Here is a 15878-nt window from a genome sequence, read left to right as displayed (position 1 = left end):
AGAGGGAGAGAAACAAAGAAAAGAATATTGGGAATTTGACCCTGAAAACCTGCCAGAGGAAAGCAGCAAAGGGTCTTTAAAAAGGAGGATGAGAAACGCATCTTCTGAGACACTTCTGGTTGAAAATGGAACTGCAAACATTTAAAAAAAAAATTGTCACCCCACTGGTGTGGCTCAGTGAGCTTGTGACCCAAAGGGTTGCCGGTTCGATTCCTAGTCAGGGCACATGCCTGGGTTGCCAGCCAGGTTCCCTGGTGTAGGGCCTGCGAAAGGCAACCAAACATTAATGTTTCTCTCCCTGTCTATCTCCCTCTCTTCCCTTTTGTCTAAAAATAAAGAAATAAAATCTTTTAAAAATAAAATATTTTTTGCCATTTGTTATTGCTAATAATAATGAATATGTATTACCCTGACTGGTGTGGTTCTGTTGGGTGGGTGTCTTTATGCAAAGGAAAGGTTGGTTGGAATCCTGGTAAGGGTATATGCCTGAGTTGTGGGTCCTGTCCCTGGTTGTAGGAGAGGCAACAGATCACATCAACCTTTCTCTCCCTTTGTTTCTCCCTCCCTCCCTCATCTCTAAAAATAAATAAAATTAATGAAAACAATAAATACGTATTGTTGAGCACTTTCTGTGTAGGAACATTTACATTACATAATCTTATTTATTAATATATTATCTACTTCACAGTTTGATAAGACTGATGTTGCTGCCAATTTACAGATTAGGTAATTGAGGCTTAGGAGAATTAAAGGAACTTGCCTAAAGTCACTCAGTTAGTAAGTGCTGAAAATGGGAGTCAAACACAGATCAATCTAATTCCCAACTATAGGCTTTTAATCATTATGACATACTGCCTCTAAGGTACTTACAAAGCAGGCTTGCAAAGGTGATTTTCTTATACAATTTAGTTCAGTTAATGTCATATTTCCAATGAATCCATATCAATTGGCCTTTGAAATCTTTTGGTCCATACTGAAGACCCTGGAAGCCTTCAAAATAAAACAATAATTTCAGGCATAATTTTTACTTTTTTTAAAATTAAGAACTTGTTTGTCCCTTTTTAACATATGTACTTTTATAACAAAAGTAAATAATGCAGTTTGACATATGAGTATACCCTTTCAGACATGCAACCTTTTACAATATGGAAGCTCTGTAATGATTCTACTAGAAAGCCACTGGAGATTTGAAATGAGTAAGAGAATTCTATACTGCAGTCCCTAAGAGTACAGATTCTGAAGTTGAACAGCCTTTGTTCCAATCCCAGCTTTGCTACTCTCTTGCCCTGAGACCTGTGGTAGATTAGTTTTCCTATTTATACCTTATAAAATAAAAATATTAATTAATGTTTCCTTCTTATCTCAGAGAATTTTTGTGAAGATTAAATGAGATAATCTGTATGAAGTATTTAGAGTAATGCCTGGTATATTGTCCTTTTTTTTTTTTTTTAAGGTTTTCTCTATTTAGTTTTAGAGGGGAAAGGAGGGAGAAAGAGAGGGACAGAAACATCGATGTGTGGTTGCCTTTCATGTGCCCCCTGCTGGAGACCTGGCCTGCAACCCAGGCATGTGCCCTGACTAGGAATTGATCCAGTGACCCCTTGCTTTGCAGGTGGGCACTCAATCCACTAAGCCACAACAGCCACGGCTTTTTCTTTTTTAAAAAAGATTTTATTTATTTATTTTAAGAGAGAGGAAAGTAGGTAGAAAGGTGGGGGAGGGAAACATCAATGTGTGGTTGCCTCTCATGCACCTTCAACTGGGGACCTGGCCCAGAACCCAGGCACGTGCCCTGACTGGGAATCCAACCAGTGACCCTTTAACTTGCAGGCTGCCATTCAATTCATTGAGCCATGCCAGGCAGAGCTTTTTCTTTTTTAAAAGATTTTATTTATTTATTTTTAGAGAGTGGGGAGGAAAGGAGAAAGAGGAGAGTAGAATAATGCCTGGTATACTGTAAGTTCTCAGTAAACACTATGGAACACACAGGAGATATACAGAAGCAGGTGTGTCAAGATGAGAAAAGCTGGGTTTGAATTCTAGTTCTATCCCTTACTAGCTTTGTTGAGTCTGGGCAAGTGCTTAACTTTTTTTATCCTCAGTATCTTGATCTAGATTATTGTAAAGGATAAGAGATAATATGTATAAAGTACTTTACACAAAATAAGCACTCAATAAAAGTTTGCTGTTTACCCACTATTGTAGCAGTGGAAAAATGCTATAGAGTTAGCTATGATAAAATTATATAGGGAAGTAATATAGCAAAGAACTGCTGAATCACGTATGCTCTAAGCCTGACATTTGCCATGGGAGAACTACCTATACCAACTAAATTAGAAGACTGGATTTGACACTTGTTTCCTTTATATACTGGCCTAGAAATTTGGGTAAATTTTTAAACTTATCATCACTCTAAAAATGTTTACCTGAGGATGTGTTTATTGATTTGAGAGAGAGAGGAAGGGAGAGTAAGAGAGAAATATTGGCACTGCTGGTGTAGCTCAATGGATTGAGTATGGACTGCCAATCACAGGGTTGCCAGTTTGATTCCCAATCAGGGCACATGCCTGGGTTGCAGTCCAGGTTCCCAGTAGGGAGCACGAGAGGCAACCACACATTGATGTTTCTCTCCCTCTCTTTCTCCTTTCCTTCCCCTCTCTCTAAAACTAAATAAATAAAATCTTAAAAAAAAAAAAAAAAAAAAGGGCCCTGGCTGGAATAGCTCAGTGGATTGAGCTCGGGCTGCGAACCAAAGTGTCGCAGGTTCGATTCCCAGTCAGGGCACATACCTGGGTTTCAGGCCATGGTCCCCAGCAACCGCACATTGATGTTTCTCTCTCTCCCTCTCTTTCTCCCTCCCTTCCCTCTCTAAAAATAAATAAATAAATAAAATCTTAAAAAAAAAAAAAAAAGGAAACACTGATAGGCTGCCTCAGGAAGTCGTCAAAGCCACTGGTTCACACACTGACTGGGGCTTGAACCCACAACCTAGGTATATGCCATGACTGGGATTGAACTTGCAACCTATTGGTGTATGGGATGAAACTCCAACCAACTGAGCCACCTGGCCAGGGCTTGTCATCATTTTCTTCACCTACAAAATGAACATAAGCATGGTAACTGCTCTGATTCCTGCACAATTAAAAAAAAAAAGATGTAGCCAACTCCATAATGTTTTCATCACTCCAAATGCAAACCTCATTCCCCATTCCTCCCCTCTCCCGCCCCTTTACAGCCCTACATCTATCTCCATGAATTCACCTATTCTGGGCATTTCATATAACGGAATCATACAAGATGTGGTCTTTTTTTGTGACTGACTTATTTTATTTAACATAATATTTTCAAGGTTCATCCATGTTGTATAATGAATCAGTACGTTATACCTTTTTATGATTCACCATTTTTAAAAAGTTTTTTTCCCTTCCCACATACCAGAGAGCTTGTCCAATGCTGAATTCTAACACCAGGAGCCACAGACAGAACGAAGAATGATCCAGGGCCGGCAAAGTGACCCAGACTCCCAACCCCCGGGACCCTGCCATTAACACTGAGGATCCCACTGTAAACATTAACTGGATCTTTGTGGCGGCTGAGGTTAAACTGCTTTGTAACTGCTTGTGCCCTCACACATGTTTCTGAAATGTGCCTTGGATTTATAGCTTACCTCCCATTATCATTGTGGGAAACCTCATGTCCTTGGTATAACATTTGTTTTCCATTCACTTATTATGGGCATCTGGATTGTTTCTACTTTTTGGCTATTATGAATAATACTTGTATAAACATTTGTGTACACTGTTTTGTGTGGACATCTTTTTAAGAATTTACGGAGGGAAAGGAAAGGACAGAGAGAAAGAAACATCAATGTGTGGTTACCTCTCATGTACTCCTCATTGGGGACCTGGTCTGCAACCCAGGTATGTGCCCTGACTGGGAATCTAACCAGCGACCCTGACTCACAGGCTGCTGCTCAGTCCACTGAGCTACACCGGCCCCAGGGGATTTTGCTTATTTATTTTTTTGAGAGGGGAAGGGATGGAGAAAAAGAGAAAGAAAAGCACCAATGTGTGGTTGCCTCTCATGCGCCCCCTACTGGGGACCTGGCCTGCAACTTAGGCATGTGCCCTGGGAATCCAACCAGCCACCCTTTGATTTGCAGGTGGGCACTCAATCCGCTGAGCCACATCAGCCAGGGCTGGTCTTGTTTTTAATGTTGTTGGGTATATATACCAAAGACTGGAATGGCTGGGTCATATGTTTTAACTTTTTGAGGAGCTACCAAACTATTTCTGAAGTAGCTGCATTATTTTACATTTGTGCCAGGTGTGGATGAGGGTTATATTTTCTCTATATTCTCACCAACATTATTATTGTATCCATCTTAGTGAGGATAAAGTGGTATTTCATTGTGGTTTTGATTTGCATTTTTCTAAGGATATAGATCATATTTTCTGTGCTTACTGGCTATACGTATAAACTGTGGAGAAATGTCTACTTTCCCCATTTTAAACTTGGATTGTCTTTTGTGTTGAGTTTTAAGAGTTCTTTACATACTCTGATACTAGTCCCTTAAGTACACTGGGTTATTTCATATGTTAAATGATATAGTGGCTGAGAGCATTATAAACTGTTACAGGTGCCACAAATTAAAAGAGAGTGCTGACAAAAAGCGAAGACGCCAAAGCCTGAGCTTCCAGTGCTACTAAAGGTTCTAGGCCTCTCGGGCCAAGTCTCCACCCAATCAACTACGCACAATTTCCCCTACCCTTGTCGCCCCGCCTTCCGCCCTTTGACCCACGCCGTTTCCGGTTGGAGACGTGGCTTAGGGCCGCCATTTTGGCAAGAGGTGAAGCGGCAGCGGTTTTTGTGAGGGAGGACAGCAGGTCGAGCAGCCGGTGTTCCCTCTCCCCTGGTCCCAGCCCTAGCCCCAGTGGAACGCGAGCGCGAGTGCGCCCCACCACCGTCCTCACTATGGTAAGATTTGAGCTATGCCGAATTCCCGGGTCGGGCCTCGCTCGCCAGCTCTGCCTCCATGACAGCCTGGTGCTCAGGCCAGAGGAGCCCTTCCCGGAGGGCCAGGAGCCGGCACTTCCCTCGCGGGAGCAGCCCTGTGCCCAACCTCCTGGGCTATCCGAGGGACCTGAGTCTTGTTCCTCTGTCGTAGTACCCACACCCCTCACCCCCACAGTTGGGCACCCTCCTCTGCCGAGATCCGGCTTCTGGAACTGGCCGGAGTTTTTGCTCTGCGAGAACCTAGAAATGGTGTTGCTTGGACCCCACGCTGCGGCCCTCGGCGCAAAAGTCCAGCTTGTTCTATGGGTGCCTAGGCTCAGTAAGCTGGACTTCTCTCCAGGCATTCCCTTACTTCTGCAATCAGCTTGCCTCCCATCATCGGTGTTCCGTAGGCCATTAATGTTCGAGAGCCATACCCATGGGTGCGAAAAATTGGCGTAACCAATTTTTTTTGTTTGTTCGAGAAGGGGAGATACAGGAAAGTTAGAAAGGCGGCATGGAACAGAAAGAAGTAACTTCTAACACTACTTTATAGATCCAGGTGTCCCTGAGACCTTCCACTACTTCCACAGAACCTGTGTGTCCATTTGTCATTGAGATTGAGTATATGCAGTGTATAGAGTATTGGGAAAATGTGAACGAGTTGTAAAGAACACAGGCTTTTGGTCTTCGAGAAAATGATTGTTCAGGTGAAGTAAAATGTGTATGTGGCACATCTCAGTAAGAAGGGGTCATGCTTTAGGACCTGTTACTTGCCCCCAGACACGTTATCTTTGTGTTCTCAACTATTGTAGAGATGGGAAAAATTAATGTGGGTGAGGATGGGACAAAACACAGTTCTGACTCCACTAAATCTTACTTTATCACTACAGTTTGTGGATATTTATGAAGTAGGAAAAATTCTTTTGTTCCACACGAGCTAGTAAAATATTTTTAGTGCACTTTGTGCCCTCAGTCTTTCACAGTAAGTTTTTTCTTTTTCCCTTTTTGTTAGATAATTTGATTTAAAGCATCTTCTTACACACTGGAGAGATGAAGTATAATCTGGGGCTTAATCTCTGGATAGATTAAGTTCTGTTGACAACCTTTTAGATAAGAACTCAGGATTCGTGTTTGGGCCCTCAAAACACTGAAAAGGTTTTTTCAGCTTCAGGCACACAAATTACATCAAGCAGGTTTGCCTCATAAAATTTTAATGTTGGACATAAAATTTCCAGAATCTTTTTTGTTTCCACCATAATGCTTGGTATTTGGATAGTGATTTTAAACTTAATTTCCTTTTACATCCTGGATGTATTTGTAGTGCATTTTAGAGCATATTATAATTTTAATAGCAAAATTAAAGCCTTGTTTTATCTAAATCAAATATAGATAATCTTTACAAAAAGATGTTGGAAAGTTATTGGAACTTAGTACAGCAACTCCTCACTTAATGTCATCAGTAGGTTCTGGGACTTTAAGTGAAATAATATAACAAAACCAGTTTTACCATAGGCTGGTGTATATATAAACAAGGTCTCATGTCATCTCATCAACATTTTAATTAAATGATCTTGAATGTTATTTGGGGACCTGCTATATATATTTTTAAAGATTTTTATTTTATCAAAAGTGGGGAAGGAAGAGAGAAAGAGAGGGAGAGAAACATCAATGTGAGAGAGACATATCAATCAGTTGCCTATCATAAGCACCCTGACTCCCTCTGACTGGCAACTGAACCTGCAACCCAGGCATGAGCACTAACTGGGAATGGAACAGGTGACCCCTTGCTTTGCTGGACAACGTCCAACCAACTGAGCCACACTGGTCAGGGCTTGGGGACCTGCTGTATTTTACATTGATTGATAACTAAGGGATGGTGAAGTTCTAGGCGTTGAGTGATACAATATAAAATCTGCTTGTTATTTGGACATGTACAGTTGCGTCATCTATTTCTGAATTATTTTGGGATTTGGTATGATCTAGAAACCCACAGATTTATGTATTCTGAAGAACAACACCTCAGTACACATTCTGTTCTGTTGGCTTTTAAGATATTGTGTTATTTCTGTGTAGTGTTTTGGGGTCCTATAGGAAGATATCCCCACACAGTAAGACTGTCCAAATAAAGTGACATCCAAATAAAGTGACAGTCTTACTGTGTGGGGATATCTTCCTATAGGTAGATTTTTTTTTTTATCTTAACATTTTATTTATAATCTGGTGCAGATCATTGGATTGAGTGGAGCACCAGCCTGTGAACCAAAGGTCACAGATTTGATGGCCAGTCAGGGCCTGAGTAGTGGACCAGGTCCCCTGGTTTGGGGTGTGCAATAGGCAACCGATTCATGTTTTTCTAGTGCATTGATGTTTCTCTCCCTGTCTTTTCCCCTCACTTCCCCTCTCTTTAAAAAATAAGTAAAATCTTAAAAAAAAATTTTCAGCATCTAGAAAAGCTGTACTTTGTAGTGAAAACCCATATAACTGCCAGCTAGGTTCTGTAACATTTCACTGTACTTGTTTTATCACACATCTGATCATTCATCCATTACTCTATACATCTTTTTAGGAGAAATAGGTTTCCTTTGGCTTTAATCACTGAAATCAGTATGGAATGTCCTACACTGTGAATAGTCCTAGTAGAGAAATAAATGAACAAGTGCAAAACAAATGGCTTATGATGAACTTTTATAAAATGAAGTATATTAAAAGAAAAAAATGAAATGAAATATAAAAAGGGCATCTCTTGATTTTTTCTAGTTTTCTACAAATCAGAACATGTTCTTATTTTGTTAACATGTATCAGGTATCACTGTTAGTTCTTTTTCTTAATTAACTTGATCCTAAGTCTCATGGTAATACCAATATGTACAATGTTTGCTTTTCTACAGAGTGCTGTTCTTTTCTTCATAAGTATAGGCAATGAGAAAACTTAATATTATGTCCACATTATATATAAATGATCACATTAAGTTCAGTGCCCGAAAGTTAGTGGTTATTAGAAAGCTAGATTTGGGTTTATATGGCTGACCTACACATGATGGGGGAGAAACAAATCCTGGACAGTAATAACTGTTCCCAATTAGGGGATTATTGCCTTCCCCCCCCTTTTTCATACAGCAGCTACACAGCTATTATAGTCTTTTTTTTTTTTAAGAGGGAGAGAGAAAGAGAAACATAGGTTTGTTGTTCTGCTTATTTATGTATTCATTGGTTGATTCCTGTATGTACCCTGATTGGGGATTGAACTTGTAGTCTTGGCATATTGGGATGATGCTCTAACCTGGCCAGGGCCCTATTTATTTATTTATTTATTTGTTTGTTTATGAGATTTTATGTATTGCCATGGCTGGTGTGGCTCAGTGGATTGAGCTCTGGACTGTGAACCAAAGGGTTGCTGATTTGATTCCCAATCAGGGCACATGCCTAGGTTGCAGGCCAGGTCCCTAGTAGGGGTCACGGGAGAAGCAACCACACATTGATGTTTCCCTCTCTCTAAAAATAAATACATGAAATCTTTTGTATGGGAGGGGAACATCCATGTGAGAAATGTCAAAAACTGAAAATGATTTTCTTGAGTTTCCACTGATTTGCCATTTATTTATTCTTCAAATAGTACGTTCACTGCAGAAGCTGAAAATGATGCCCTTTCATTTTTATTGTCCATAAGCTTTTGTTTTAGAAGAGAAACTGGTGATCAGCTTAAAACTCGCACTGAGTACTTTTTAGGTTTTAGGTTTGATATGTGGTCTGGATTGTATTTTAATCTTCCCTCTGATTTTATCTGTAATTACATCATGCAAACAGAAAAACATTGTAGAAACTATCCTTAACGTGATCATGAATTATGAAGGAGAAAGTGACTGCTTAATTCTGGAAGTGAATAATACTGAAGTATTTAGGGGTTGGAGGATGTCCTTGACTTTTTTGGCGGGGGGTGGGGGGACGACACACCACTGTGCATATATTTATGCTGACCTGTTATTCTTGGACCTCTATCAATCACTAGTAGAGATGAAGGATGTTAGGCAGCTATCTCTATCTCTCACACATACACTATACAAACATAATTTGTTTTGGTTAGGCAGTTTGCCTTCTAGGACCTTGATGTTAATGTGAAATATGTTTCCAAAGTAGTTTCTGCTGGAGCAGTGGGTGTGAAGTGAAGGTATTGTACATTTTCTGTTGCTGTAAAGTTTTTAAATACTTAGATTTACAGAATGTTAGGGATGAAAAAAACACTTTAGATTTCCCATAAGCTAACCTTATGGATAACTTAAGGATAAGTTAAGGGATAACTTATCCTTAAGTTAGGGATATTTCAAGGGATATACTTAGGGATATTTCAAGAAGTAGTTAAGTGACTTATTCAAGGTCATATGGTAGACCTAGAATAGTGGTAGAAGCAGAACAGAAACCTAATTTTCCAAGTTTCTTGAGTAAAGAAACCTTCTCATTCATGTAAATCAGGATAGGAGAGAGTTGTCATTTAATTCAAAAACAAAGAACAATACATGCAAATGATTGTAAATACTATTAAGAGAAAAGTTGTTTAACAAAGCTTAACTTAATGGGTGATTTATTTTTTTAAACAGTCCTGAAGAAAGCATTTAACTTCTGGACCCTAGTGTTTTACATCTATAAAACAACAAAGGGTTCTTGAAAGTTCCTTTTAAATGTAAATGTTCTTTTCCCAAAATATAAATAATAAAACAACTCTGAGAATCATACTTAGTTTTCCTAAAAGAAAATCAGATCAAATTACAATAGGAAAAATTAATTTGCCTTAGTGTGTGCTATATTTTTTATACTGTATACTATATTTAATCACTGCTTTTTAAATATATTTTATTGATTATGCTATTTACAGTTGTCCCATTTTCCCCGTTTTACTCCCCTCCACATCCCCTCCTACCCACATTCCCCCCCTTTAGTTCATGTCCATATGTCATGCATATAAGTTCTTTGGTTTCTACATTTCCCATACTATTCTTACCCTCCCCCTGTCTACTTTCTACCTACCATCTATGCTACTTGCTCTCTGTGCCTTTTTCCCCTCTCTCCCCCTCCCACTCCCTTGTTAATAACCCTCCATGCGATTTCCATTTCTGTGGTTCTGTTCCTGTTCTGGTTATTTGCTTAGTTTTTATTTTTGTTTTAGGTGTGGTTGTTAATAATTGTGAGTTTGCTGTCATTTTACTGCACATATCTTCTTTTTCTTAGATAAGTCCCTTTGACATTTCATAAAATAAGGGCTTGGTGATGATGAACTCCTTTAACCTGACCTTATCTGAGAAGCACTTTATCTGCCCTCCCATTCTAAATGATAGCTTTGCTGGACAGAACAATCTTGGATGCAGGTCCTCGCCTTTCATGACTTGGAATACTTCTTTGCAGCCCCTTCTTGCCTGTAAGGTCTCCTTTGAGAAATCAGCTGACAGTCTGATGGGAACTCCTTTGCAGGTAACTGCCTCCTTATCTGGTGCTGCTTCTAGGATTCCTTCCTTACTTTTAATCTTGGGTAATGTAATTATGATGTGCCTTGGTGTGTTCCTCCTTGGGTCCAGCTTCTTTGGGACTCTCTCAGCTTCCTGGACATCTATTTCCTTTGCCAGAATGGGGAAGTTCTCCTTTCTTATTTGTTCAAATTAACTTTTCCACTTGTTGTTCTTCCTCTTCTCCTCCTGGTATCCCTATAATTTGGGTGTTGGAACGTTTAAAGATGTCCTGGAGGTTCCTAAGCCTCTCCTCATTTTTTTGAATTCTCGTTTCTTCATCCTTTTCTGGTTGGATATTTCTTTCTTCCTTCTGGCCCACACCGTTGATTTGAGTCCCAATTTTCTTCCCATCTCTATTGGTTCCCTGTACATTCTCCTTTATTTCACTTAGCATAGCCTTCATTTCTTCATCTAATTTGTGACCAAATTCAACCAATTCTGTGAGCAGCCTGATTATTAGTGTTTTGAACTGTGCATCTGAAAGGTTGGCGACCTCTTTGTCATTTAGTCGTTTCTGGGGCTTTGATCTGTTCTTGTGTTTGTGCTTTTTTTGTTTTGTTTTGTTTTGTCTTGACTCACATGTTACATAGGGAGGGGCGCAGCCTTAGGTGTTTACCAGGGCAGGGTAACCCACATTGCTGTGTTGTGACCCTCTATGTGGGGGAAGGAGTCTGAGAGGTAATAATGGTGCTTCTCTGCTCTTTGCGGGATTTCAGTCACTTCCTCCACTTCCCACAAGCAAATTGGGCCCTTCTTTGTATATGTTCTAGAACCCTGTAGGTCTCCCCACAGGTGTTTTCAGTCAGTGGTTTGAGGCTTTACTTCCCTGCAGTGGGACCTTGGATTGTGTGGTCCATCCTGCTCCCGCTTTGTTCCTTCTGGTTTATCTGTGCGAGAATGTGAGACTGCCTGTCTGCCGCCTTCTGCCTTGGCTGCCTTGCCAGCCAGCTGCAGCATTGCACACCCAGGTCTACAATGTGCTGCCTTGCCAGGTCCGCCAGCGCTGTCCTCTCTGCCCTGGCTGCTGGACTCCACCCCTCCTACTGGTCTGGATGAATGTGTCTTCTTTAACTCCTTGGTTGTCAGACTTACATACAGTTTGATTTTCTGTCAGTTCTGCTTGTTTTTTGTTTTTAGATTGTTGTTGTCTTTTGGTTGTGTGAGGAGGCACATGTGACTACCTATGCTTCCATCTTGGCTGGAAGTTTCTATTTAATCATTGCTAAATATCAATAAACATTTATGTGAAGAGGGCCTTTATTACTTCAGAGCATTTAAGAAGATGAATATTATTTTTGGATAGGTTAAATTTATCTTGTTCATACCTTCCAACCATACCTTCCAGCCATGTTAACATGTATATTCATTAATATGTATAACACAGTGAATAGAAACTATGTCAGCTTTGTGGAACCTGTAATTGTGGTGTGTGGTGTCTTAGGTGTTTAAATTCACACTTAGTGTGGGGCACTTTGGTCCTACTTTGGGAACCCTATTTTGCATATATCTGGGTAATGACCCAAAGAGAATCTCAGATTTTTCCTGCTTGGGATCTACTATCTTACCCTGCTGTTTCTTCATCTTTACTTATTCACATCCCTCAATTCATCAAAGCATAATTTAAATGCTATTCTACAAAGTCATCTCTTTTCTCTTCCTCCTCTGAATTCCCATAGCACATTACTTGACAGTTTGCCTACCTATTTGTACTAGGCTTCTTTTTTTTTCCATTGAGGTATAGCTGACATACAACATGAGTTTTAGTTGTGCGACATAATGGTTCAATACTTGTATATATTGAGAAAGAATCCTGACAAGACTAGTTAACATTTGTCACCATACATAATTATAAAAATGATATTTATTTATTTTAGATAGAGGGGAAGGGAGGGAGAAAGAGAGGAACATCAGTGTGTGCTTGCCTCTCACGTGCCCCCATTGGGGTCCTGGCTCACAACTCAGGCATGTGCCCTGACTGGGAATCGAACCAGCGACCTTTTGGTTTATAGGCTGGCACTCAGTCCAGCCACATCAGCCAGGGCTAATTATAAAAAAGATATATTAAATAAAATTTTAATTTAAAAAATTATAAAAGGTGAGGGAAGAATACAATCTAGTTCCTCTTAGTATTCTCAGAGAGCATCTAGTCTGTGCAGTAGGTATTTAATAAACAATTATTTAGTTAATTCTTTTTAAGGATTTATTTACTTATTTATTTATTGAGAAAAGGGGAAGGGAGGGGGGAAAAGAGGGTGAGAAACAGATGTGTGAGCAAAACATATTTTTCCCCCTCTTGTATGCCCCCCAACAGGGACCTGGTGGGAAACCCAGGCATGTGCCCTGACCAAACTGGGCGACCTTTCCGTTTGCAGGACAATGTCCAACCCACTGAGCCACACCAGTCAGGGCTATTTAGTTAATTCTTTTAATAATATTGCTAAAATGGAATTCTCAATAAAACAAAATGGTTGAATTCTGGTTATAGGTTGCTTTTTGTTCCTTTTTCCCTTTTATGTTGCCTTTGGTGTTTATTTTTACCTAAATTCTATCTGTATGGTGTGGAGGCATTTTAAATTCCAGCTGCTAAAGGACTACCCTGAAACATACAACATTGTTTCTAACAGGATTATGATTAGATATGTTAGATACGGGTTTCATATTAAATCCACATATTTATATAGGTCTTAAGGTTTAGTCTGAGTGATAGTTCTTTTAGATAGACATTTGACTTCATGTGTTTAAGTTATGCTATACATAGTATCTTTACTTAACTGGAACTTACTCTTTCAAAACCTCATAAAATCTAAGTTAGGGGACCATAACTTCCTAGTATTACAAATGTGTGAGAAATAGAGGCGGAAGGAGCCGGATGATCGGATCCAACTGCCTTTACTTGATGTTGCACTTACAGGCGGGCTGAGTTGGATTGACTACAGCTCCTGGGGAAGGCAGTAGTGGGGTTTTTAGCCCTGGCTGGTATGGCTCTGTCGATTGAGCAGTCAGTTTGCGAACTGAAGGGTCGCCAGTTACATTACTGATGGAGCACGTGCCTGAGTTGCAGGCTGGCTCCCCTGTTGTGGGTGTGTGAGAGGCAACCATCTGATGCTTCTCTCCCTCTTTTTCTCCCTCCCTTCCCCTCTCTCTAAACATAAAATAAAGAGTGGGGTTTTTAAAAGAAAAAGTGCTGGATTTGTGGGGGAATAGGGGAGGGGTTAGTCTCTTGTTCTTCTGGGTAGGTGCCTCAGGGTTACAGGATGTGAGCCAGGACAATGGGTTAGGTAAAAGGCAAGCTGTTCCCAGGTACAGGAGGGTTGGTCAGTCTGGCTACTGACTGTTGTAACTGGCGCCAGGTGTCTATTCTGCTCTGTAGAAGAGAGTTTCGATTAAGCTGTGGGCTACAAGTGAGTTAGGACAGCTGAGTCATAGGCAGTCCACAGAGTTGTAAACTGGCCTGATGGGGTCATTAACAGTCTAGTGGGCTGGGAAACTGGCCTGATCCTTTCACCTAGGACTGTGGTTCTCAGCTTTTGCTTTTTTTTTTTTTTTTTTTTTTTTTGGGTGGGGAGAGCTCTTACAAGGATTACATTTACAGCATGCCTCATTTGTTAGTACTGTTTCTCATTGCATAAAGTAATTCTCTGTGGGCCATTTCAGAATTACTGCTGTACAGGCTCTATGAATTCCCTAAAATTTTATAGGGAAAGCGTCTGTCTGCATTATTTGAAATCAACATATTGACAAACCCATAAAGGTAAAAATCTGCTACCTTGAAGTGACAATTTTTTTTTAATGAAATGCATTTCTTGGCAAGTTTATCATTAGTAATTGTGCTATTTTACATTGCTTTATGTCGGTGGTATAAGTTATATAGGCCTTTGGATTATGGGCTCATTGTACTCATTTGGCCCTCATATAATAGCTTGTTAGTTAGATGATGCTCCATATGGAGAAACTATATAGCAAAGAAACTGAGTGTAAGAGAAATTGAGTAACTAAAGGTCAGGCAGTAAGTAAAAGAATGAAAAGTAGCTTTGGCTGGCGTAGCTCAGTGGATTGAATGCCAGCCTGCAAACCAAAGGGTTGCTGGTTCAATTCCAGTCAGGGCATAAGCCTGAGTTGCAGGCCAGTTCCCAGTAGGGGGCACACAAGAGGCAACTACACATTGATGCTTCTCTCCCTCCCTTCCTCTTCCCCTAAAAATCGATAAACTTTTTTTTTTAAATAACAAAAACTAGAATTCAGATCGTTTCACTCCCAGTCATTTGGTTTTTCTGATATCAGCTTGGTTCTTTACAAATTTCTAATTCACTTAGTTGTTGGGAAGAGGAGAAAACAATGTGAGGTTATCCCAAACATGAGAATTCCTCCATCTTCCTGATGAAAATTAAAAAAAGGTTTTTGTTAATTAGAATATATAATTAGGAGTGTAGCACAGTCAAATATGTTCTTAGAGTATTTTTTTTAAAGATTTTATTTATTTATTTTTAGACAGATGGGAAGGGAAAGAGAAAGAGAGGGAGAGAAACATCAATGTGTGGTTGCCTCTTGAGTCTACCTAACTAGGGACCTGGCCCACAACCCAGGCATGTGCCCTGACTAGGAATAGAACCAGCTACCCTTTGCTTTGCAGGACACTCAACCGGCTGAACCATGCAGATCAGGACTAAATGTCTCTTAAAAACAAATATCCTGGCCCCAGCTGGTATGGCTCAGTTGATTGAGTGCAGCTTGTGAACCAAAGGGTCAGTGGTTCGATTTCCAATCAGGGCACATGCCTGGGCTGTGGGCCAGGTCCCCAGTAGGAGGCGTGCGAGGGGCAACACCACATTGATGTTTCTCTCCCTGTCTTTCTCCCTCCATTCCCCTCTCTCTAAAAATAAATAAGTAAAATATTAAAAAATAAATAAATAAAATAAAATCAACTCTCCTTGCCCTGGCCTGGTAGCTCAGTTGCTTAGACCATCATCCCAGTAGGCCAGTGTTGTGGGTTCTATTCAGCCAAGGGCACATACAGGTATCACCCAATAAATACATAAATGGGTGCAACAGCAAATTGATGTTTCTCTCTCTCTCTCTAAAATACTAAATTTAAAAAAATTAAAGGGATATTTATGTAACTGACATTCAGCAGATGAAATTGTGAGTTTTGGCCCTTAGGTTAATTGATAAATAAGATGACTGCTGATTTAGAATTGGAACATAAAGTAATTGAGAGGTCATCTTTAATGTGAGAAACTATAGAAAGAATTGAAGCTACACAACTCTTTTTGAAGACAAGTATTCCTTATTTTAAAAAGTTATTTTTTATGATTTTATGTACTTATTTTTAGAGACGGGATTGGAGGTAGAAAGAGAGGGAGGGGAACATTGATTTGCAAGACACAT

General features: G+C 40.0%; 1 protein-coding gene across 1 annotated transcript in view; it reads left to right on the top strand.

Annotated features, from left to right (window-relative positions):
• The first annotated feature begins 4806 nt into the window (after positions 1–4806).
• ARCN1 (archain 1) overlaps positions 4807–15878 on the top strand; it is a 37186-nt gene continuing 26114 nt past the window's right edge. Inside the window, exon 1 of the mRNA XM_028514783.2 lies at positions 4807–4977. Coding sequence (XP_028370584.1) covers positions 4975–4977 — 3 coding nt within the window. The 5' untranslated portion in view covers positions 4807–4974. The remainder of the gene's footprint in view (positions 4978–15878) is intronic.

This window comes from Phyllostomus discolor, chromosome 6 (genome assembly GCF_004126475.2).
Source record: "Phyllostomus discolor isolate MPI-MPIP mPhyDis1 chromosome 6, mPhyDis1.pri.v3, whole genome shotgun sequence".
In the NCBI taxonomy this organism is placed as follows: domain Eukaryota; kingdom Metazoa; phylum Chordata; class Mammalia; order Chiroptera; family Phyllostomidae; genus Phyllostomus; species Phyllostomus discolor.
This window is presented reverse-complemented; position numbering and strand designations above follow the sequence as displayed.